Source organism: Lipophrys pholis (assembly GCF_963383615.2).
Source record: "Lipophrys pholis genome assembly, chromosome: 18".
Classification (NCBI taxonomy): domain Eukaryota; kingdom Metazoa; phylum Chordata; class Actinopteri; order Blenniiformes; family Blenniidae; genus Lipophrys; species Lipophrys pholis.
Genome location: NC_137646.1, coordinates 23,142,773 through 23,164,344, shown reverse-complemented (window position 1 = coordinate 23,164,344; position 21,572 = coordinate 23,142,773). Strand labels below are relative to the sequence as shown.

The window sequence follows — 21,572 nt, the reverse complement described above, 5'->3', positions numbered from 1 at the left end:
CGGCGTTTAAAAAAAAAAGGAGTTTTCCCCCTCGTTTCCACGGAGACGGAAACGGAGAGTTTTTGAAAAGTTCCGTCTTCAAACTCCATTTTCCAAAAGTTGCGCCTTCAGTGTCTGCCAGCAGCGTTTTCGTGTAAACAGACAAGTTTTCCATTTTCACTTAAGAATATTGTCCTATTTTTTTTTTAAAGATGACTCACTGAATCCTCCCACGGAGTTGTTAAAAAAAAGAAGCTCCTCTGAGTTTTCTCTTCCTCTCCACTGCAGCACACAGCAGCCGGTGCGGAGGGCGGCGGTCAGTCCCTGGTCTCCCCCGGCTCCTGCCTGGAGGACTTCCGTGCGACGCCGTTCATCGAGTGCAACGGAGGCAAGGGCACGTGCCACTACTTTGCCAACAAGTACAGCTTCTGGCTGACCACCGTGGATCCCAACCGGGAGTTCGTCTACCCGCCGGTGCAGGAGACCCTGAAGGGGGGCCAGGAGCGCTCCAGAGTCAGCCGCTGCCAAGTCTGCAGCAAGCTCTTGTAGTAGTTGGAGGTAGAAAGGGCGAGAGAGAGAGCGAAGGGCGGCATCGGGAGGTGAATCACTAACTCACACTTTTTGGGAATAAAACGAGAGAGAGAGGCGATGATGATAATGATGACGATGGAAAGAACAAAAAGAACACGTGACTGACTGAGAAGCTCCTCTCCTGCTTCGCTGATGGTTTCAGAATAAAGTCGAGCGCCATTGTCTGTTTTTTTTTTCATTTTTAAATGAATGGTTTAATAAAGAAAGAAAACAGAAGCTACAGGGGGGGAGTGGAAAGAGAAGGGCTCCAGTGTGATTGCTCTTCTTTAGGTTATCACTGACAATGGTGCTATTGTTTATGTTATTGTTTGTGTCTGACTTTTTTTTTTTTTTTTTTTTCTCGTCACGGTTTTCGGAGAAGCGCTCTCGGCTACCTCGGAGAGCGCCGGCTCTGTCGGAAAGCCTCGGCGCCGGGCTGAAGCGCCAGGGCTCCAACGCGTGTTTCGGATAAATCAGTTCAGGAGTCGTACGTTTGTTTGTTGAATTGTTTTTAAGGTCTTAACAGTGGTGTTATATTCTGAACTGGTTTAACTGAAGTAAACGTCAACGACACCGATTCTGCTTTTATTTCTCATGTTCGAATGAAATGGCCGCCGATTACTTTGGTTTTCTGCTGCAGCTTATTTAAAAGGTTGTCACCACGGCTGCACCGTTGTTAAACACACTTGTGATTTTCTTGCATGTATAGTTACAATAACAAGGTGCATTTTTACGCATTTACCTCAAGGAAACAGGAACATTATTAATTCAAGTGTTAGTTAATGCTAAATCCTTTAAAGCTACAGTACATAAGACCTTGTCTCTGCAACTTTTGTGTCCGCCGGTTGGGAGCGGTTAGCTTGTAACGTCTCTGATATCGTTAGTTCTGGAAACAGACAACTGACTTTAAAATGACTCGCGACACCACCTTGTGGTAGAGAGTGGAATTACACGAGTGAACCAGCCCAGGCTAGTTTCCTTGCATTATTTTAGATTATATTTCTTTCCACCGTTCCGGATTTACTGACTCGACATCAGCAGATTTTTAGACACTATTTATAAAAGTGAACATTTTCTAGAATTCAGCTTCCAGTTCGGCTCAGTGTTTGTCAGTATTTTGTGTTTTTCCAAAACATTTTCACGTGTTAGATTTTTATATCAACCCCCCAACTTCACAATTTCTAGCACGTCACAGTACTTCACTCTGATAAAGGAATTGCGCATGCTCATGGCAAAGCACAAAGTGTATCACTTGTAATCATGCAAAAAAAAAAAAACAAGTGCAGTGTTTTTATGTTTTCTGTGTCCTCTTCACATTTCACAATGTGACTCTTTGGTGCTACAAATCCCGCACAGTTCACTTGAAAGGCAACCGTTAGGATATCAATTCTTCATGAAGTTACAGCTGAATACAGCACTTCTCACCTTGAAAAACAATCTCACAGAATCGCCATAACAGCTGTAAATGACAGTTAATGGCTGATATTGCACTGATGTGAACTCATATGGGTTAGAACAAAAACATCTTTAATAAAGGGGCCTATTTCTCCAACACGCTCACAGATTTTCATGAATTGTGACCAAACTTGTATTTTTTTTTTTTTTTTTGTAAATCGCCCTTCGTAAACCCTTCATTTAAAACCAAATTTGCAGAAAATAAAACAACACTCCCTCTGTGATTGTTAATTGTTGCTGTACATAGAGCTTACTGTATTTCTCAGTAAAATACGTTAGAGCAAAAGTCTATAATGCTGTTGGCTCCTGCTGGTTTTTGTTTTTTTTGTTGGAGTTTTCACTTTTTCTGACCTTTTTCAACTGTCCTTGGATGACAACATAGGAGAAATGTACATTATCTCAGCCATACATGTGTTCATGAATTCTGATTCGCTAAATTGTGCAAAGAATAGGTCGGAATTGGTCATTTTTTTACATTAAGTTGGGTTTGGTACTGAGTAAAAAATGGTAGAAAATTCATCCTTGGACAGTGAAAGCTACTGCATGACTTGTAACCACTATGACCGTTGTGTCGAGCACGTCTTTCTGCTGGCCTTTATGTTACATGTAACTTCTTCTGTTCGTTGTATTGTCTGTCTTTGTTGTTTTGTAATCTAGATTGTTAATATTTTACTGAAATCATGATACTACCCCGTGGTTTTATTTACTGAGTTTGGAGGGAATGGGAAGATAATGACATGTACAATAAATTTTATTGGGGGAAAAAAAAAAAAAAATGCCTTTAGGATGTTTTTATATTGAAAATATACTCAACGCTGATGATTTAACAGACGTAACGGTATCTTTCCCTGACTTTCCTGCTTTTATACAGCAGCATACTGTACGTGCCTTCATTGAAAACAACTGCAGTTTTCCTCAAAGAGGATAAACTCCCAACAACCAAACAAATTATCACAACATGTCTGTTACCACGATGTGTATTTCCTAAGCTCACACACTTTGAAATAAAGTTTACTGAGAAATCTTTTATTTTTGTGAGGAACTGATATTGATTCGAATATAAAATCTGTTTGCAGTGTTTGAAAGTTGTGATTTGTGTTTTACTGTAGTTGTACACATTTTAATCCACCTCTTGTACAGGTTGGGTCACAGGGCGCTGGAGCCATAATGGTTTGTTTCTGGACTGAGTAAAGAAGCAACACAGAGTAGCCAGAGCAAATCCACACATGGGAGAACATGCATGCTCCACAAATATTCAAACCGTTGATGTTCACTATGAGGCGAGAGCACCAACCACTTACTGATGCTATTTACAATCTTAAGGGACGAGGCTATAGGAATTAGGGTATAGGAATACGCTAGGAAAGGCTGCTACTGTGCATGCGCACCACGACCCTTGAGAGTGTCATGACTCCCAGTTCACATTCTCCTGAGACTTAGTAGTTTAAAAGTTGAGTCACCATGACAACAATCCAACTTTATTGTCTGTCCATGTGAGTATCCGTGTACTCGCCATTGTTAATGTTTATAGCATACTGCTCAGTGTGTGTTTTCATTACAAAAACAAAGAACAGCACCGACTAGTGGCCCAACATGAAAACGACATTGTTTTCATCTTCATGGCATTTCCATGTAAATGGACATTGTTTTCAAAACGTTCCTGGATAAACGTGAAGGTTTTCTGAAGCAAAACTCCAAAACAATGTGTTTTCACTTAAAATGTAATATAAAGTGAGTCTAAATGTGGCTGTCCACTGCGTCTCAGAAATATGATGGGTAGGCCACGAAAAAGGAAGTATGATTTAGGAACAGAGATTCACTTGGGTATTTTAAGAAAAAAAAGATTACAGTAACTGTTTAAATTCAATTTAGCTGGAAATTGTGCAAATGAGTCAGTGCATTATCATAATAATTTGGTTATTCAGATATTTCATAGACCCGGAAGTCGGGATCAGTGCACGCTGTTACTTTGAAGGCCTGTCCCGGAAGTGTCCGCGGGCCCCGGAGGATCCGGTCTCTCCGGTGACCCCCTCGCTCCCCGCAGCTTCAGGTTACCTCTCCGGCTGGATGTCCGCCTCCTCCAGCCACTGCCGCTGCCGTTCAGCCGGGCAGCAGGTCCTCCTTTCCCCCCCTGGAGCCTCCGCTCCCCTGCGGCTCGTCGGACTCGAGCGACAAATGACTTCAGCGTCGAACATTTGACGGGAGTTTCGTTCGTGAGTCGCTGGAAGTGAACCGCTGACCTGTCAACCATGAGAAGCAGGAGCAACTCGGGCGTTAAACTGGACAACTATGCCCGGACCGTGCAGCAAACGATCCTGCGGCACCAAGTGAGTCCGATTCCCCGGAACGACACACACCGACAGCAGTTAGAGAGAAAAAAAAAACAAAAAAAAAACACTTTGCTGCCATGATGTGTTGCAGGTAAAGTTGAGCGCGTGAGGAAGGAGAGATTTCGCAAGGCTGCAGTGGCTGACTGTCAAACACATTCCCCACTTCTCCAGTAACACGACGCTCACTGTTCAAAACAAAGTTCATGGCAGCTTCACTTCGACATTCATGCACACGAAAGTGGGTCAAACACGAGAGAGAGAGAGAGAAAGTCTTAATGCTGTGAGCAATGATGGGGCTGCGCGATATTACAGCGACATGTCACAATGGTGATTATTGTGATCACGTTTAGTATTGTGATAATAGTGAGTATCCCCAATAGTAGAGTGGTTGCAAGAATATTGAGTATCGTGATGGTCATGTTGACTATCATGATAATGTTATCATGTTATTGGGATAATGTTATTATGATATACATATTGAGATCGCGACAATGTTGAGTATCGCGATAATAATGTTGAGTACCGCGATGATAATGTTGAGTATCGCGATGGTAATGTTGAGTATCTATAGTGATATTGAGTATCGCAATAATACCGACTGGTATCGCAATAATACCGACGGGTATCGCGATAATAATGTAGAGTATCGCGGGGATGATGTGGAGTATCGCGATAATAATGTAGATTATCGCGAGAATGTTGAGTATCTTGATAGTTTTGAGTATCATGATAATGTTGAGTATCGTGATAATTTTGAGTATCATGATAATGTTAAAGCGATAATGTCGAGTATTGTCATAATAATGTTGAGTAATGTTATTATGATCATTTTGAATGTCGATTTGATGTTTGTCTCCATTTAAAGCAGTTCTAGTTCACCTCTACTGATATAACACAATATGACCTCAATCACAAACTCTTTTTTTTTTTCCTCCCATCTGCGCCTCTCTGAGATAATCCATCCCTGCTTTCACCAACCAGATTACAGCCGATCTCTTGTGGATCATGTTTTTGGGTTTGAGAAAACCAATGAAATCTTCTCTTTTTTTCTTCTTTTTTTTTTTTTGCATCAAATTAGAATTACACGTATTTTCTGGATTATTTTGAATCAGTTCTCTGCACCTGTGTTCATCTGGTCTACATCTCGGTTAAAGGAGCACATTGTCATACATTTTCACATCTGCCTTTTTCAAAATAGAATAAAAATAAAACAAACAAACATTTCTAGAACCCTTCATCCTTCATGCATTCAGTAGTTTCAGTATTTCAGTATTTCTGTCTGTACAGCTGTGCTCGTCATTCAGCTGAAGCCTTGTATCTGGGATCTCTTTCCCAAAGGTTGCATGTGCAGCGGTTTTGGCTCAGCAAGTGGAAAATAAATACAATAATCCTCATTTTTCAAATAGAAAATCAAAAGTTGCCACTTTTTTTTTTTGCCAAAACTCCATCTTGTGTTTGGTGAATGTGTTGATTAGTTTTAACCACTGAGAGCACACGGATGTTGCCTCCGGCGGTTTTCAGAGCTCCCATCTGACCCGAGGTGAAGCGCTGGCTGCGAGCTCGCCATGCGAATTGTTCCCGAGTGGCTGCTGCATCAGACCGCGGCTGCAAGCAGCGACTCTCGTGTGTCGGCAGGAAATCTCTCTCTGGTTATGAACGTGTGGAGCGTCATAAGAGAGACTCACTTTTACCATAAAAAGAGTTTTTCTCGCGGCGTGTTTCAATCTACCGAGCGTTTTCACTTCTCTGTTGGCGATAAAAGAAGCTTTAACCATCTCGTCTTGTGTTTACTTAAGTTTTAAGAGGTTTCTTCCTTTTCGAAGCAATGTTTAAATCATTCAGTTTTAAAAATCCGGGTCTGGTTTAAAAGCCTCCTGGTTTAGTTTGGGTCGGTTCGGCTTAGATCGAGTGCAGGTTGGTGATCCGAGACGTTTTAAATAAACTCAGCTCACGATTTAAAAAGTCATTGACTTTTTTTTTTTTCTTGTTTTAAATAATAAAAATCCTGATTCTTGACCCTTTTAAGTCAATTTAAGTCTTGATTTAAGACTCCAGTTGCAGTTTTTAAATGGTAAATAAATAAATAATCCAGTGAAGGAATTTGCCAGAAAAACATTATTTTTGCAAAATCTTTATCGACTATAAAAGTCTTGTTCCGCTGTCGTTTAAGAGGGTCACGTTGAAAGCGCGGACGGTCACCGTGTCTCGGCTGAGCTGCAAGACGCTCCAATCAAACAGGGAAGGACAATCTCGCAGCGAGAAGCAGATCTGTGAAACAACCAGGAAACGTCAGGCCGGTTTGGTCTCTTTGCCTGCCTTGCTTCACATTTACTCAAGAGTTTTTTTTTTTGTTTTTTTTAAGGGGGGGAGGCGGCTTGGTGAACTTGTTGTTTTCTCCCGTTTTAATGCCGTAAAAATAATCCTAACCAGCGGATTAAAGTAGTAGCTGTCAGGTTAAAGCCTCATCCAGGAAAATACTTTAGAAAGTTGTGTTTTTATACAAACCTGTTTCTGTTTCGCCCGTTATAATAGAATCAAGGTATTTTGTCTATAAGAATATATGAGGCATTTTCATGGGCCTGACCTCTGACCTCTGACCTCTCTGTCTGACAGGACCCGGTTACCGGTCTCCTCCCGGGCAGCCCGGATCAGCCGGACGCCTGGGTCAGAGACAATGTCTACGGCATCGTGTCCGTGTGGGCCCTCAGTCTGGCCTACAGGAAGAACGCCGACAGGGATGAGGACAAGGCCAAGGCCTACGAGCTGGAACAGGTCGGTGTACCCCCAACCCCCCCTCACCCCCAGCACCATATTTCACATTTTCAGCCTCTGGAATGGTGACCCGGGTTCTCCCCTTAAAAAGTGAAATGAATACAGCGAGCGTGTGCTGCGGTGTCACGTTTCTTTGCGAGCAGCAGTGTTGACTTTTAACCTTTCCTCTGGCTAGAGCGTGGTGAAGCTCATGAGGGGAGTCCTCCAGTGCATAATGAGACAGGTGGGGGACATCGCACTACATACGTCCTCAATCTCGATTCTTCACACGAACCCTCAAGTCATAATAAAGCAAAAAGAACTACTTTTCCTTATTTAGTATTCAGTTCAAATCACCTCTGCTCTCACTCAGCTGGACAAGGTGGAGAAGTTCAAGTACAGCCGGAGCACCTCGGACTCGCTCCACGCCAAGTACAACACCCGGACCTGTGCGCCGGTGGTGGGGGACGACCAGTGGGGTCACCTCCAGGTCGACGCCACCTCGCTCTTCCTCTTCTACCTCGCTCAGATGACTGCGTCAGGTGCAGCTCAGCACTTTGCACTCATCAGTTTTCCTGCATCGACTGAACACTGGAATAACTGGACAGGATTAGGGGGAATTTAAAATCCCAAGATGCATTTGGTGCTTTATTCTGCGTTTCTCCTTCACATTGTGGTCGTCACGACTCTTTTATTCAGCTTAATAAATCCAACAGTATTTAATCCAATATGTTAGAACGATTAAGTTGGCTTACAGTGACCTCAGTATTTGAAAATGAAGCATGTGTGACCAAGGTTTTGCTTTTTTATAAAAATTTTCAAAATGACTAATGTGTTTTGCTTTGGCGTTTTTGTTTATTTTTTATTTAACCTTAACTTGGATTTGTAAAAGCTAAACTAAGATTGACTTTGCAGAATAATTGATTCCTGCATTGTTGTTGTGTTTTTTGTTTTGTTTTGTGCTCCAGGCCTACATATCATCTACACCCAAGATGAAGTGGACGTAGTTCAGAATCTCATGTTTTACATTGAGGCGGCTTACAAAGTGGCTGTAAGTGTTCGTACGGAGACAATCTGTGACCACGTCAGGAAGTTGCTTGTTGTGTCGTCAGTCCGGACTCGTCAAACCTCTCAAAACGCCGTGTGACATTTCCGCTCTCCATTTCTCCGTTTGGCCCTCAGGATTACGGGATGTGGGAGCGCGGGGACAAAACCAACCAGGGGATCACGGAGATTAACGCCAGCTCCATCGGCATGGCCAAGGTGAACGCACAAAGCACACACACACACACACACGGCGGCTCGGGAGAGCGGCGGGCGGCGGAGCGTCGCCACCACCGAGGAAGAACAGGTGCTCCTGGACGGGAGGGGGGGGGGGTTAATAAAGTGTCTGGCACGATGGAAGCGGCCTTTAAGGTGACCTTTAAATGACCCCGACTCTCAGCTGACTCCAGATCAGAGTGGAGGACGTTGTTTTATATGAACACGAGCTTCAGGATACATGATCAGTATCAGATGTTTTCCTGTCGCTCGTTTCTGCCGTCTGTGTCCGTCCCGGTGCTGCTGCCCTTGAGGGAACGGGAGGTATCAGGTTCTCTGGTCTTCCAGGAATGGCTTCTCACTCAGAAATAACACAGTACTCACAGTTCTCTAATACACACACACACACACACACACACACACACACACACACACACACACACACACACACACACACACACACACACACAGAGTTTAATTTTGGCTCTTGGAAGCTGGCACCACTGCCGGACATCCCCCACTCTGTTAATTACTTGTAGTTATTAGTATTTATTTTTACCGGAAAATTTTACCGTTAAATCTGAGGCGTTTTACATATATACACATCAAATCACTGAGGATTATAGAGCTCTAGACTATTTATTTCTCAAATCTGAGCACTTCCTGGTTTGTGTCTTTCAGGCGGCGTTAGAGGCGCTGGATGAGCTCAACCTGTTCGGCGCCAAGGGAGGGCCGGGATCCGTCGTCCACGCGCTGGCTGATGACATCCAGCACTGCCAGGTACGCGAGCGCACGACTCTGCATCACAACTGAACGCCGCATCAGCTTCCTCTGATCCCCCACCCCCACCCCCACCCCACCGTCTCTTCTTCCCTTCCTCTCTTCAAAGTCCATCCTGACGTCCATGCTTCCCAGAGCGTCCATCTCCAAGGAGGTGGACGCCGGAGTCCTGGCCATCATCTCGTACCCCGCCTTCGCCGTGGAGGACATGAGCATCGTCAACAGGACCAAGGAGGAGATCATCTCCAAACTGCAGGTGTGCAAGAGAGAAAACACTGAAATGAAGAGGAATGGGAAAAAGAAACAATCATTACAATGACGTCTGAAAAACATTAGAACTCCGTGTTATTGATAGTCGATTTAATTGAGAAAATTTTTGTTGTTTTTTTTTTTTAATCCCCACACAGTTTTTCTTTTTGATTTCTTATTTGAGAAAATTGAAGCTACTGTTAAGTGACTGTTGCACTTTTGCTTAAACCTGCTTAAAGCTTGAATTTGCCTCAGTTCCTTTTTATTTTTTCATGTTTCATACCTCCTGTGCTGCTTTTCCTCTCTGCTCAGGGTCGATATGGATGCATCAGGTTTCTCAGAGACGGACACAAAACGCCTAAAGAGGTAAACGGACAGTTTTATTTCCCCCTCAACGCTCAGATTCTCTTTTTAAAAAAAAAATAAAAATAATGTTTCCATCACATCTTTCAGCAGCGTCCTAGTAACGTGTCTTTCTCCGTCTAAAAGGATCCAAACCGACTTTACTACGAGTCTGCAGAGCTGAAGCTGTTCGAGAACATCGAGTGCGAGTGGCCGCTGTTCTGGACCTACCTCATACTGGACGGCATTTTCATCAACAGTCCCGAGCAGGTAGCGCACGCCTGCGTTGTGTGTGTGTGTGTGTGTGTCAGTCTGATTCCCTGCTCCTCTGTCAATGTTGATGGGGTGAATGTTTGACAAAACGCAGGTGCAGGAGTATCAGGAGGCTTTAGAGGGCATCCTGATCAAACAGACGGACGGGATCCGCCTGCTGCCGGAGCTCTACAGCGTTCCCCCGGAAAAGGTGCGTACACCAACGCCCAGAAGGTGTTTTCAGAAGGTGTTTCCAGAGGTTTTAAAGCGTCCCATCCTGCTGTGTTTGTTCCCGGCAGGTGGAGGAGGAGTATGAGAACCCACATACCGTGGAGAGGGTCGCTATGGGCAAGCTGCCTCTGAAATGGGGACAGTCCCTGTACATCCTGGGGAACCTTCTGGCTGAAGTGAGCAGTGACTTTATCACCTCACACCCGAAGGAAGCAGGTGCAGAGCACACCTGGTGAAGATGAAGTACTAACCGAATCCTCTTTCCTTCCTTTCCAGGGCTTCCTGGCCGCCGGAGAGATCGACCCACTCAATCGCCGTTTCTCCACCATCCCCAAACCGGATGTAGTTGTTCAAGGTGAGATCTGTTCACGTCCTTCGTCCTTCGTCTTCCCTCCCCATCATCATCAGCGTCGTCATTTTGTTCCTCTTGTGCCGTCACGTTCTCTCCTCCTCCTCCTCCTCCTCCAGTCTCCATTCTGGCAGAGACGGAGGAGATTAAGGCGCTGCTGATGAAGAACGGTATCGACGTGGAGACCGTGGCCGACATCCACCCCATCCACGTGCAGCCGTCCAGAGTCCTCAGCCACATCTACGCCAGACTCGGTACACGTTCAGGATTCAGCAGAATCCAGTCTCCTTTTAGCAGAAAAGAGAAGTTTATTTTACATTAGTTCTTGTTTTGGGTTTTTTTTTTGCTTTCAAATCCCACTTTCATAAGGAATTCATTGGAAAACGACAAAAAAGATCCAGACTTCAGAATCTAGTGTCACATTCTGTCCTTACAACGTCATGAATTAAAATCCACATGACAGGGCTCTACTTTACTAATAATTCTCATGCAAAACAAACATATTTACCAACATAATCCTGCCTCGTTTGGAGTGTTTGTGTCGTTCACGGCCTGAACATTTAATACATTAATTCTGTTGGTGTAGATTTATCGCTAAGTGAGATTTGGCCTGAGGTAATGTCACTCGTTCATGATGGTAATTAAAAATTGAGACTAAACTAAAATGTGATTTAATCCTCAAAGTCAAGAGGTGTTTTAAATCCTGTGCCGTTTCCAAATTGAGCATCTAGAACGCTTTTCCGGCATCAAACTGGAAACCAGGGTTTTCTCCTGTTGTGTATTATTTATATCCACAATGTGTTCAGGATATTGAAAACAGGAATTAAAAAAAAACGAATTCATTAAGTTTTGTTCTGCCGCAGGCCGAAACCCGAGACTCGGTCTGACCGGACGACCCTACAGGAGGATCGGAGTCCTGGGAACCTCCAAGTTCTACATCATCAGAAACACCATCTTCGCATTCACACCTCAGGTTGGGAGAAACTAAGGCAGCGATCATTGAAATGTGTCAATAATGTAAATATCGACTTTTAATACATTCAGTTTTTCAATGGATTTTGAAAATAGAAGCGTTGTACTCTGAAACCCTGTAGTTCATCGACCACCAGCAGTTCTACTTGGCGCTGGACAACAAAATGATCGTGGAGATGTTGAGGACGGAGATCGCCTACCTGGCCTCCAGGTGGAGGATGACCGGACGGCCCACCGTCACTTTCCCCATTTCTCAGACCATGCTGAGTGAGAACAGCTTTACGTATTCCGGACATGTGGAAGTACAAATCGGCCCGTTACTGACAATGAAAACCTGTGGTCGATCCAAACGTTTCCATCAATGTTATGATATGTTTTTTGTTTTTTTTCATTTCTATTAATTGACTCCTGTTCTTATTTCAGCTGAAGATCACACAAACCTGGACCCTGCAGTGCTGGCAACACTGAAGAAATTACAGGATGGATATTATGGAGGATCAAGGTGACTTTCCTTGACGTCTGTGTTCAAGGTTTTGCTTCATATTTGTTAATTAGTGGAAATTTCTCTTTTCTTTTATTATTACCATGCTTTTTATTGTCCAATTTTTGGTTTTGGTTATTCTGGACAAGTAAGTTTTCTTTTCCTGGAAATACACGTTCGACATTAGAATATATACAATATGTAAGTAGTTTTCTTATATAGCGTTTTTCAACTCAAAGCGCTTTACTGTACTTTACTTTACGTTAATTCCATTCACCCATTCACTAATCAATGGAGGCAGCTGCCATGCAAGGCATTAAGTCCATCTACTTGAGCGTCTTGCTCAAGGACACTTGGTCATGTGGAGATAAGGGGATTGGACCTGCAGCCTTCCTATTGAGATTCCGTCCTCTCCACCCTCCCCAGGATCCAGACGGGGAAGCTGTCCGAGTTCCTCACCACGTCCTGCTGCGCTCACCTCAGCTTCCTGGACGGTAAGGGCAGCATGGGTCGCCACGACGACAAGTATGGTGATGATGATGAGGGTGACGGCGATGGATACGTGCATGAGTTGCGGAATGACGATGGTAAGAAAAAGAACAGACAGACGGGTGTTTGGGAGGAACGGCGAGGCCAGCTGTGGAAAAACAAACCAAACTGGATTTCAAGTGTTGATCCAGTTTCTGCCACAAGATGGCGCTTTGTTAAGTTTCCACAGTTGGTTTGACCTTTCCTTTTTGTATGTATTAACCCCAAAAATACATACACGATCGTAAACTGTTATAGTGCATCAGAGGCACACGTGAAACTTTGTTTCTGCCTTTTTTGTACTTCGATCTATCATGAACCTGCTAACGTGCTAAAACATACATGTCTGTGTTTGAATTCTTTTAATGAATTCTTTCCTGCAGGTTTCTTTTTATGGTTCATCCAGACTGACATTAATATCTACATGTGTGTGATCTGTGATGCGGCATGCTCTCATTAATCATATTTACCAAGACGCTGCTTTGCCTCGTTTAAAGCATTGTGCTTCATTTGAAACGTGATGATGTGAAACAGAATTTAGATTTAAAACTAAACGGCTTTAGAAAATGTTAAAATTGCTGCTGCTGCCTGAATTGAATGCAACCGCACGCTTTACAAGCACCTTGTCTGACAGCTGCCGTCTGTTCTAGAACCCAATGTGTGTTTTTGATCGCAACTCGTGAAGCTTTGTTAAAATCTCCTCGTTATAAATGTGAAGGTGAGTTCACTCAACATTTCACGACATTTCTCTTTTTGATGCCTCGCAGACGTTAAGGCACGCAGGCTTGAGTACACATTGAAATTACTCGTGAACATAAGAGTGTTTTCAAGAAGAATATAATCAAGACCCACAAAAATTTCCGTTTTCGCCAAAGTCCTCTCCGCTTTCACTGGCAAATCTTCCAGTTTTTTGCAATTTTTTGCCGAAACGTTAACAAAAGTTCCCAAATTTCCCACGTTTTGATTTGCATTTTGTGTACGTGCTCCCGAAATCTGCCGTAAGAAAAACATATTTAAAAGAACTTGCGCCTTGTATAGTTTTCTTAGTGTCTTTTAAAGAGGCAGGCACACATAATAATAATGCAAAAAAAAATCCCTGCATGTTACATATATTAATACACTAATTAAATCAATCGATATATTTTGGATTGTATAAAGACGTGTAAACAAACAAGAGGTGAGTTGCTTATTGTGCTTTTTTATCGTTTTATTTTGTAACCAACTTTTATTTTTAAGAAGAAAAAGAGAGTCCTACTCTCTCAGTGATCCTATTCGATGTAACTTTGCGTCCCGTCTCCAGAAGCGGACGACCTTGCAGCGTACCTGGACCACCTGTTGGCCCACTCCGCCCCCAAGAAGCCCAAGCCCGCGGTGGGGGGTCTGGGCAGGTTCAAGGCGGTGGCCACTAAAACCCGGGAGATGGTGTCTCTGATGAACAAGGCTCAGGACCTCAACGTGCACAGTGAGCCAAATCATTTCTCGCCCCCAACTGCACATGAAGCCGCTCGTGAACGATGTCGAGTTCAGAACAGTCGTCTTTGTTCTTCCTCGTCTTCCTGTCCAGACGTCAACATGTACCTGCCCAACAAGCTGTTCCGCTCCCCTCAGCCGTCGCTCAACCTCAATCTCACCGATTCTGCCGCCTCGCAAGAAGCTCCAGTTAGTTCAGTCTCTCTCTCTTTTTTTTTCTTCCCTTTCCTCTCTCCTACATGTTTTTACTCTTCTCTCATCCTGCTTTCTTTCAGAGTGTGGCCGTAACCGTGACGACGGAGAGCATCATCCCCAGAGACGCCAGCGGGGCCATCGACTACAACGCCCTGGCCCTGCTTCTGAAAGACACGCAAAATCTGCAGGACCAGGCCGACATCCTCTACATCCTGTTCAAAGACAAGTGAGACTCGCGTTTTATCACGTACCACCGAGTCGTCGTTAACGTTTCAAGTTGCTTGTGAGAACGTGACATAATAGTGAAACATAAAGAGTGACAAAGTGCAGTAAAGGTCTAAACATACAGCAGCTTCATTAGAAAATGGTCTTAAGTCTTAACCCCGGGGTTTTCGTCCTGAACAGAGGCATGGACTGGGACACTCGTCTGAACGGCAAAGGCACCACCGTGAGGTCTCTGCTCACCGACCTGTACGAGAAGGCGGGTGAACTCAAACACTGGGGCCTCATCCGGATGATCTCCGGCATGCTGAAGAAGAAGGTGGAGGAGCTGGACTCGGTACGCCACGCGAAACACAACCCTCGTGTGAAACCCCGGTTTGTTCCGTTCTCATTGGCGGCGATCTCCTCGCAGGCCTGCTCGGATCTGCTGGCGCACCAGAAGCACCTCACCGTGGGTCTCCCCTCCGAGCCCCGGGAGAAAACCATCACCGCTCCCATCCCCCCGGACCAGCTGGCCGCCCTCATCGACGAGGCAAGCGACGGCAACATCAGCGTGGCCATCCTCACCCAGGAGATCATGGTGTACCTGGCCATGAGCATCAGGACTCAGCCCAACCTGTTCAGCGAGATGTTCCGGCTGCGCATCGGCCTCATCATCCAGGTCATGGCCACCGAGCTGGCGCAGTCGCTCAACTGCTCAGGTGGGACGAGACCTGGACAGTCAGGGCGACGCACTCGGTTTCCATGGTAACTGTTTATGTGTGTGTGTGTGTGTGTGTAGGAGAGGAGGCCACGGAGAGTCTGATGAGTCTGGCTCCGTCGGAGCTGAAGAGTCTGCTCCACCACATCCTCAGTGGGAAGGAGTTCGGAGTGCAGCGCAGCGGTCAGTCAACACGTGTGTGTGTGTGTGTGTGTGTGTGTGTGTGTGTGTGTGTGTGTGTGTGTGTGTGTGTGTGTGTGTGTGTGTGTGTGTGTGTGTGTGTGTGTGTGTGTGTGTGTGTGTGTGTGTGTGTGTGTGTGTGTGTGTGTGTGTGTGTGTGTGTGTGTGTGTGTGTGTGTGTGTGTGTGTGTGTGTGTGTGTGTGTTTAATTTGTCTGTCTCCACACTGTCAGCATGCGTCTCCATCACGGGTGCAAAAGTCAAAGATGGAAACTTTCCCTGGGAATAAACTGGATTCTATGAGAATTAATGGTGAAATAAACCAGGAATTTCCTAGATTGAAGTTTGGCTCTTAAGAAGGAACTTTAAAAAAGTTGAGAAAAGTATATTGCAGCATAATCCGGACTAAAACAGCCGCATTTCTTACAAGTACAGTTGAATATCTAAACCATTCCTCAATCACATGCATGTAGTCTGTTGATACCACGCCCCCTACAGGCACTAACCCTCCATCACGTGCACATTTTTTACCCAACGTCAAGAAATATCACATATAAATATATAACGGGGTTGAATTTAATAATCTCAACGATGCATCCCAGACGTGGACAATTCCACATCGCCTGTCAGCAGAATTCCACAGCTTCACATTAAACCTTCCACCCGCAGCCTCTAATCTCCATCTTCTCTTCTTCTCTAACGCAGTCAGAGAGGTGGATGCCGGCGTCAGTCCGGCCATCTCCATCCATCACCTGGGAAACACGGGCGCCACGAAGAGCGAGCGAGCCGGAATCAGCAAACTGAAGAGCGACATGAAGTTGGTAGGACGCTGCAGCGGCGCTTTGTGGAAGACTTCCTGTCTCACGTCCGATCACAAAACACACTCCGTGATGATTTTTATTTTTTTATTTTTTCCTTTTATGTTGCACTTCCTGGAGACGTAACGTTTGTCTTTTTACAGCTGGAGCACAGGTTGTCTCTGACGGACCCGAGTAAGGTGAACATGTCGACTCTTCTAGGTGCTAATTCACCAGGCGGGTGGAGGAATTCACGTAGGAATGAGGGCGTGGGTTGATCCAGAGGGGGGCGATTCTGTCCGATTCGGGAGCCACATATGGAGGAAATAAGCTTAATTCTGGCTGATTCAAGCATCGTATTATTAAAAAAACAAAGCGATAGCGCGGCATTCAATCTGTCGTTTTTCTATCGTAGAGTCGACAGTTATCAGGAATCCAGAAGACGATGATGTTAATTCACCTTAAAATTCTGAGCTTTCAGCTGCATCACACCGTCTTCACTACTTCAGCGTTTGTCCAACCTTCATTTTCTTCTTGTATTTGCAGTTCACAATACATCTCATCTGGGCATCATGAAGCCCGAACCGGCCATAACCGGTATATCAAGTGAAACTTAGTGTGCATGATACAAACACTACTTATTATCGTTATTTTCACGGTTTTTTTTTTGGGCCATCCGTGCCTTATCAGTTGCTTCATGATAGAAAACTGTTTTTATTTATGAGAAAAGGAAGAAAAAAAGTAATTACAAGGTAAAGATGCTGAGAAAATATGACGCAGATTAACGGGAGCTCGTAAAAATAGCGACACAATTATCTTTTTTTATTAACCTGGTTTTAGGACCGTGAGATATATCTGAAAGCTCTGGGACGGGGGGGGGGGGGGCGTCAAACATGAGGCTCGTGGGCCAGAACCGGCCCACCAGAAGGTTCCATTAAAATGGGCTTGATGTTGAGATTAGGGTCTTTTTGTTTGGTCCTAATTGTTAAGATTTGTGTTTGACACCCCTGCTTTAAGAAGGAGCAGCTCGGCTCGGCTTCGTTTTCTCGGTCACGTTAATCTGCTCGTGTTGTTTTTGTGTTTCGCTCCAGGAGCCCAGGCGTTCTCTGGCAGAGCCGCTTTCAGAGGTGACGAGGATGTTGAGAGTCCATCTGTGTTTTTGAATACAAGTTAGCCTTTGTTGGGGTTTTATTCAGAATCGCTGTCTCTTGTGTTGCAGATGGACCTCAGGGTGTCTTTGACCGACTCGGTTAAGGTGATAAAGATTTTAAAAAGAATAAAACCCCAGGAGGACGAGTTAGACGCTGAAAGTGAAGTGTAATCGAGCTTTAATTGTGGCGCAGATGCAGACGGATCACAGGTTGTCTCTGCCAGAGCTGGTCAGAGTGATGATGGTGATGATGATGATGATGATGATGATGACTGTGGTGGTTGTAGTGGTGGTGGTGCTGGTGGTGGTGGTGGTGGTGGTCAGACGTTTTTTGTCGTCTTCGACTGGAAACGGGGTTTTAATGCCTGTAATGCAGAGTGGATGTCTCTTTCCCTTTTCAGCTCGACCAATCCCTGAGCTCCATTCATAAGGTGACGCCGACAACAGCGTCGAACTCTCGGGTGTTGATTAATAAGATTTAATAAACGCGGATTTGAGTGATTAACCCCCCCCCCCCCCCCCCCCCCCCGGCTGCTGCACAGAGAAACGCTTTAATACGTGTTACTCTCGTGTTTCTTCCGTCGCTGTTCCGCCAAATAATTGATCCTATTAATTGAAAAATTGTTTGATTTATAATTCAGCTTTTATGTATTATTTTTTTCCCCCTCAGTATTTATGATAAAAAATTTCTCCCATTATGTCGAGGAACATATGTTTTTATAGTAAAAACAGCTTCAAATTCGAGGGGGCGTGGAAATAAAAGATCCTAATTTAAGATTATAAACACAAGAGAAAGCTTTTGAATCCTTCTTTCTGACCTCATTTCAAATTGGGGCCGTCTGGTAATGGTAATTTATTTCTTTTCCAATCTTTCATTGCTTTCTAACTTCATTTCTCTCATCATGCATGCAGTTTTCTCTCAGAGTCCGCCGGCTTTGGGGTTGTTTGAATCCAACGTTTACTCTGTTTTCTTTTGTTTATTAAGTTTGTAGTTGTTTTTTTTCATCGTTTCGTTTCTTTGTCGTTTTTTTTTTCTTCTCCTCTCTGCCTCTCAGGGTTCACGATCGCAGTCACTGAACATTGAAAACATCGAATCTGGGGTAATGGATGTTTCTTTGCGATGTAGACGTTTTTGTTTGGTTGGGCTGCACTGCGGCTCACGGCCAGCAGAGGGAGCTGTTGTTCCAGGTTAAACGGTAGTAAAGTGACCTGTGTTTTATTTGTGTGTGTGTCCCTCCCTCCTCATTCAGAGGTACAGACTTCCCTCCATAGAGTCACTGGACATTCCGGACAGAATTCCGGTTGCCAAGGATACGAGACACGGCCAATGGCTGCGCAGGAGGCGTCTGGACGGAGCGCTGAACCGAGTCCCCGTCGGCTTCTACCAGAAAGTCTGGAAGATCCTGCAGAAGGTCAGAGGAGGAAACTCACTTCCAGCAACTTGAACATGAGCACTTTTCGTATTCTTACATATTCTTACATGAAATATTCATACATACGTTTCATATACTTACATTTGATGGTCCCAGATTTTTCACTGTTTTCAGTGTATTTCCCCCAAAGTGCTCATCTACCCGTGGGAGGAGCCAGTGAGCATCCACCACCTGAGGGAGGGGTTATTTCCCCACATGATGTCACAAAGGGAAAATCTCTGATTCGCCCATATGAGCACAAATTCACTGAGTGGAGCCTCATACAGACACGTTACTGTTACAAAACCATAATATAGGGAACCGTAAATGTATTTTTCCTGTTTATTTGTTTTCCTAAAGTCATTTTTATCCTGTTTTGTGTTTTCCTATTGTCTGCGAAGTTCTTTAAATGGTAATGTCACTTATTTACTGTACTTTCCGGACTATTGAGCACACCTAAATATAAGCGGCACCGACCAAATTTAAAAAGAAAGGTCGGAGTTACGTGATGCACATGAACGCATCAGCCATGTCTTAAAAGCGTGAATCTCATTAACCTGTAAAAAAAAAAAAAAATTCATAAATTAGCGTCATTGTTTAAGCCACAGGGTGAAAAAAGTAGTGGCTTATAGTCTGGGAATTACCGTAATCATTACTTTTTTTATTTCATTTTTTAATTTCCAAAATGAAGATCCATTAAAATAAATAAAATATAGGAAGAAGAAACAGGATTCTGGGTGGATTTTTAATAAAAAAAAAGGTTAGATTGTCCTGTTGTAACTGAAAACAGATGTTTTTCTCCTCCAGTGCCACGGTCTGTCCATCGAGGGCTTCGTCCTCCCTTTCTCCACCACTCAAGAGGTCAGATTCACACGGTGACGGTGTGCCTTGCCTCCTAAAGAGACAGGCTCATTTAAAAAAAAAAAAAAAAAGTATTCATTTTGGGATTGGATTTTAATGAAAGACACAGAATAGAATGTTGTCTTCCTCCTCCTCCTCCTCCTCCTCAGATGACCCCGGGTGAGCTCAAGTTTGCGGTCCACGTGGAGACGGTGCTGAACCGCGTCCCCCAGCCCGAGTACCGGCAGCTGCTGGTGGAGGCCATCCTGGTGCTCACCATGCTGGCCGACGTGGACATCCAGAGCATCGGCTCCATCGTCCACGTGGAGAAGATCGTCCACCTCGCCAACGACATGTTCTACAAGGATCAGGTGCGACCCGGCGGACTCGCCGTGCTCTGCCGCCGCCGAGGACCAGCTTAACCGGCGTGTGCTTCCTCCCGCAGAAGGACCTGGGCGCCGAGGAGCACATCCTGGAGCGGGACCCGTCCACCGGCGTGTGCAGGCTGCTGTACGACAGCGCCCCCAGCGGACGCTTCGGCAGCATGACCTACCTCACCAAGGCCGTGGCGGCGTACGTGCAGGACTTCCTGCCCGGCGGCTCGTGCGCGGTGCAGTGAGACGTTCACACCTCGGCACAGGAAGTAAACATAGGAACACGCTGCGCTCGCCGCATCCCACAAATGCATGTTTTCTTCAAAATGTAGCTCCATTTTAACATCTACAGATAGATTTGAGTTTTCTGTGACTGAAAGCACTTAAAGAAGAGAATTATGGGTATTAATGTACTGAACTCTTTAATTTAGGTTTGTTAACTTAATAATGCATGAATATCTTGTTTTTGACCTCAGGATATATTTAATAGAGAATAAAACTCAGATTACGACACTTTCATCTTTGCTGGAGAAACTCAACGACGCAAAAGAGTAAAAAATGTCACAAATATGATCCGTTTTTCAAACCTGGACTCAAACTGTGGTACTTTTTTTTTTTTTTTTTTTTTTTTTTTTTTTATAAATATCCTAGTTTTACCCGTGCATGGATTTACTAACCCAGGAAGACTTTGCGTTTTTGTTTTTTTATTTTGGGTTTAAATGGACGCTAGTTGTTATGATTATCGAGATCAGAAGAACTAATAAACCACTATTGTGTGTAAATTCAGTTTTTTTCTAATGAAACTGGCCGAAAGGATTTTTTTCTGTCCTCGACTGTTATTGGGGGGTAAAAAAAAGGAGGGAAACTATGAAAGTGAAAGAAGTTTGATCCCCGCGGCCTCGTCATTCAAGTTTACAGCCAAACGTATTTGTCCTGCGGCCCTACCCTGTATAAAGTAACGATAAAAAGAAAATACATCTATTTATTTTCTTAAGAGGGAATTGAAAACAGGTCAAATTGAACCGAGGCGCTTTAATCGACGGCACTTATACTTGACATTGATGCACTTCTGGAAACGCCGTGAGCAGAGCTGGATCGATGCCGTTTTATTTTATTCTCTTTGCAACGTGGAAGCGATGGAATACGTGCATGTGTTGTGACACGAGTTGCTTTTGAAGGTGATGCAGTGAAGTTTGGTCCGCGTCCCGGCGCTCTCCCAGTGCCTTCGTTTCATTCTTTGTTGTTAGTTTAGGTGTAATTTAGTTTGTTTTTTTTGGCACACTTACAGTAAAACTCACGTCTGTTTACCCTCACATGTGGTCGTATGTTATTTAACTCACTTCACCTTGAAAAGAAGCAGAAGAGGACTGTTTAGGACTACGTACAGGTCGTTTTTCAGACTAATACGTCTTTTAAAGTTATTTTCCATTATACAGCCTCACTTGGTTTCTTATTATTCGGTTTCTCTTGAGGGAGACAATTGTTTCAGTATTCTGGTTAAAAAAAATAAAAGATTTTAAAGACTAAACTTTGTCCCAGAGTTAAAAGAAACATCTTTACTGAGAATTTATTGTGATGTTTTATCATTTCTATTGACTGAAAACTTGGCTTTTTCTCACTTTCTAAATCAGAGATAAACAATCAAAATATTCATATATTTGCTTTTTACAAATATTCGCTTTTTACAAATCCCTAAATTATTTG

At 44.1% G+C, this 21,572-nt stretch overlaps 2 protein-coding genes across 6 annotated transcripts in view; both read left to right on the top strand.

The window, feature by feature from the left end:
* Positions 1 to 2,853, top strand: part of col4a6 (collagen, type IV, alpha 6) — a 114,331-nt gene extending 111,478 nt beyond the window's left edge. For both annotated transcript variants that reach the window (XM_080486090.1, XM_080486089.1), the window contains exon 48: positions 268 to 2,853. In XM_080486090.1, the coding sequence (XP_080342216.1) occupies positions 268 to 528 (261 nt within the window). In that variant the 3' untranslated portion in view covers positions 529 to 2,853. The remainder of the gene's footprint in view (positions 1 to 267) is intronic.
* Positions 2,854 to 4,079: 1,226 nt separating this feature from the next.
* Positions 4,080 to 21,183, top strand: phka1a (phosphorylase kinase, alpha 1a (muscle)). Of its 4 annotated transcripts, XM_080486085.1 has the most exons (33): positions 4,080 to 4,331; positions 6,948 to 7,106; positions 7,282 to 7,329; positions 7,459 to 7,627; positions 8,054 to 8,136; positions 8,268 to 8,348; positions 9,027 to 9,125; positions 9,235 to 9,381; positions 9,687 to 9,740; positions 9,864 to 9,986; positions 10,084 to 10,179; positions 10,268 to 10,375; positions 10,476 to 10,554; positions 10,668 to 10,802; positions 11,412 to 11,521; positions 11,643 to 11,787; positions 11,944 to 12,022; positions 12,428 to 12,588; positions 13,830 to 13,991; positions 14,094 to 14,188; positions 14,275 to 14,420; positions 14,600 to 14,753; positions 14,829 to 15,117; positions 15,198 to 15,299; positions 16,001 to 16,116; positions 17,184 to 17,219; positions 17,312 to 17,347; positions 17,436 to 17,486; positions 18,298 to 18,342; positions 18,493 to 18,654; positions 19,462 to 19,515; positions 19,665 to 19,865; positions 19,940 to 21,183. In XM_080486085.1, exons 1-33 carry the CDS (start codon positions 4,254 to 4,256, stop codon positions 20,111 to 20,113), a joined length of 3,777 nt encoding a protein of 1,258 aa, XP_080342211.1. In that variant the 5' UTR covers positions 4,080 to 4,253; the 3' UTR covers positions 20,114 to 21,183. The 4 variants fall into 4 exon arrangements, with proteins under 4 accessions (XP_080342211.1, XP_080342214.1, XP_080342212.1 ...); XM_080486088.1 differs by lacking the exons at positions 17,184 to 17,219; positions 17,436 to 17,486 and adding an exon at positions 16,257 to 16,292; XM_080486086.1 differs by lacking the exons at positions 17,184 to 17,219; positions 17,312 to 17,347; positions 17,436 to 17,486 and adding an exon at positions 17,644 to 17,673.
* Positions 21,184 to 21,572: the final 389 nt, after the last annotated feature.

Bases quoted from the DNA above. Each gene is read 5' to 3' on its own strand.
- phka1a (XM_080486085.1), top strand. From the start codon at position 4,254: ATGAGAAGCAGGAGCAACTCGGGCGTTAAACTGGACAACTATGCCCGG. The intron at 4,332-6,947 runs GTGAGTCCGATT...TCTGTCTGACAG, and splicing joins AAACGATCCTGCGGCACCAA to GACCCGGTTACCGGTCTCCT. The intron at 11,788-11,943 runs GTGAGAACAGCT...TTCTTATTTCAG, and splicing joins CATTTCTCAGACCATGCTGA to CTGAAGATCACACAAACCTG.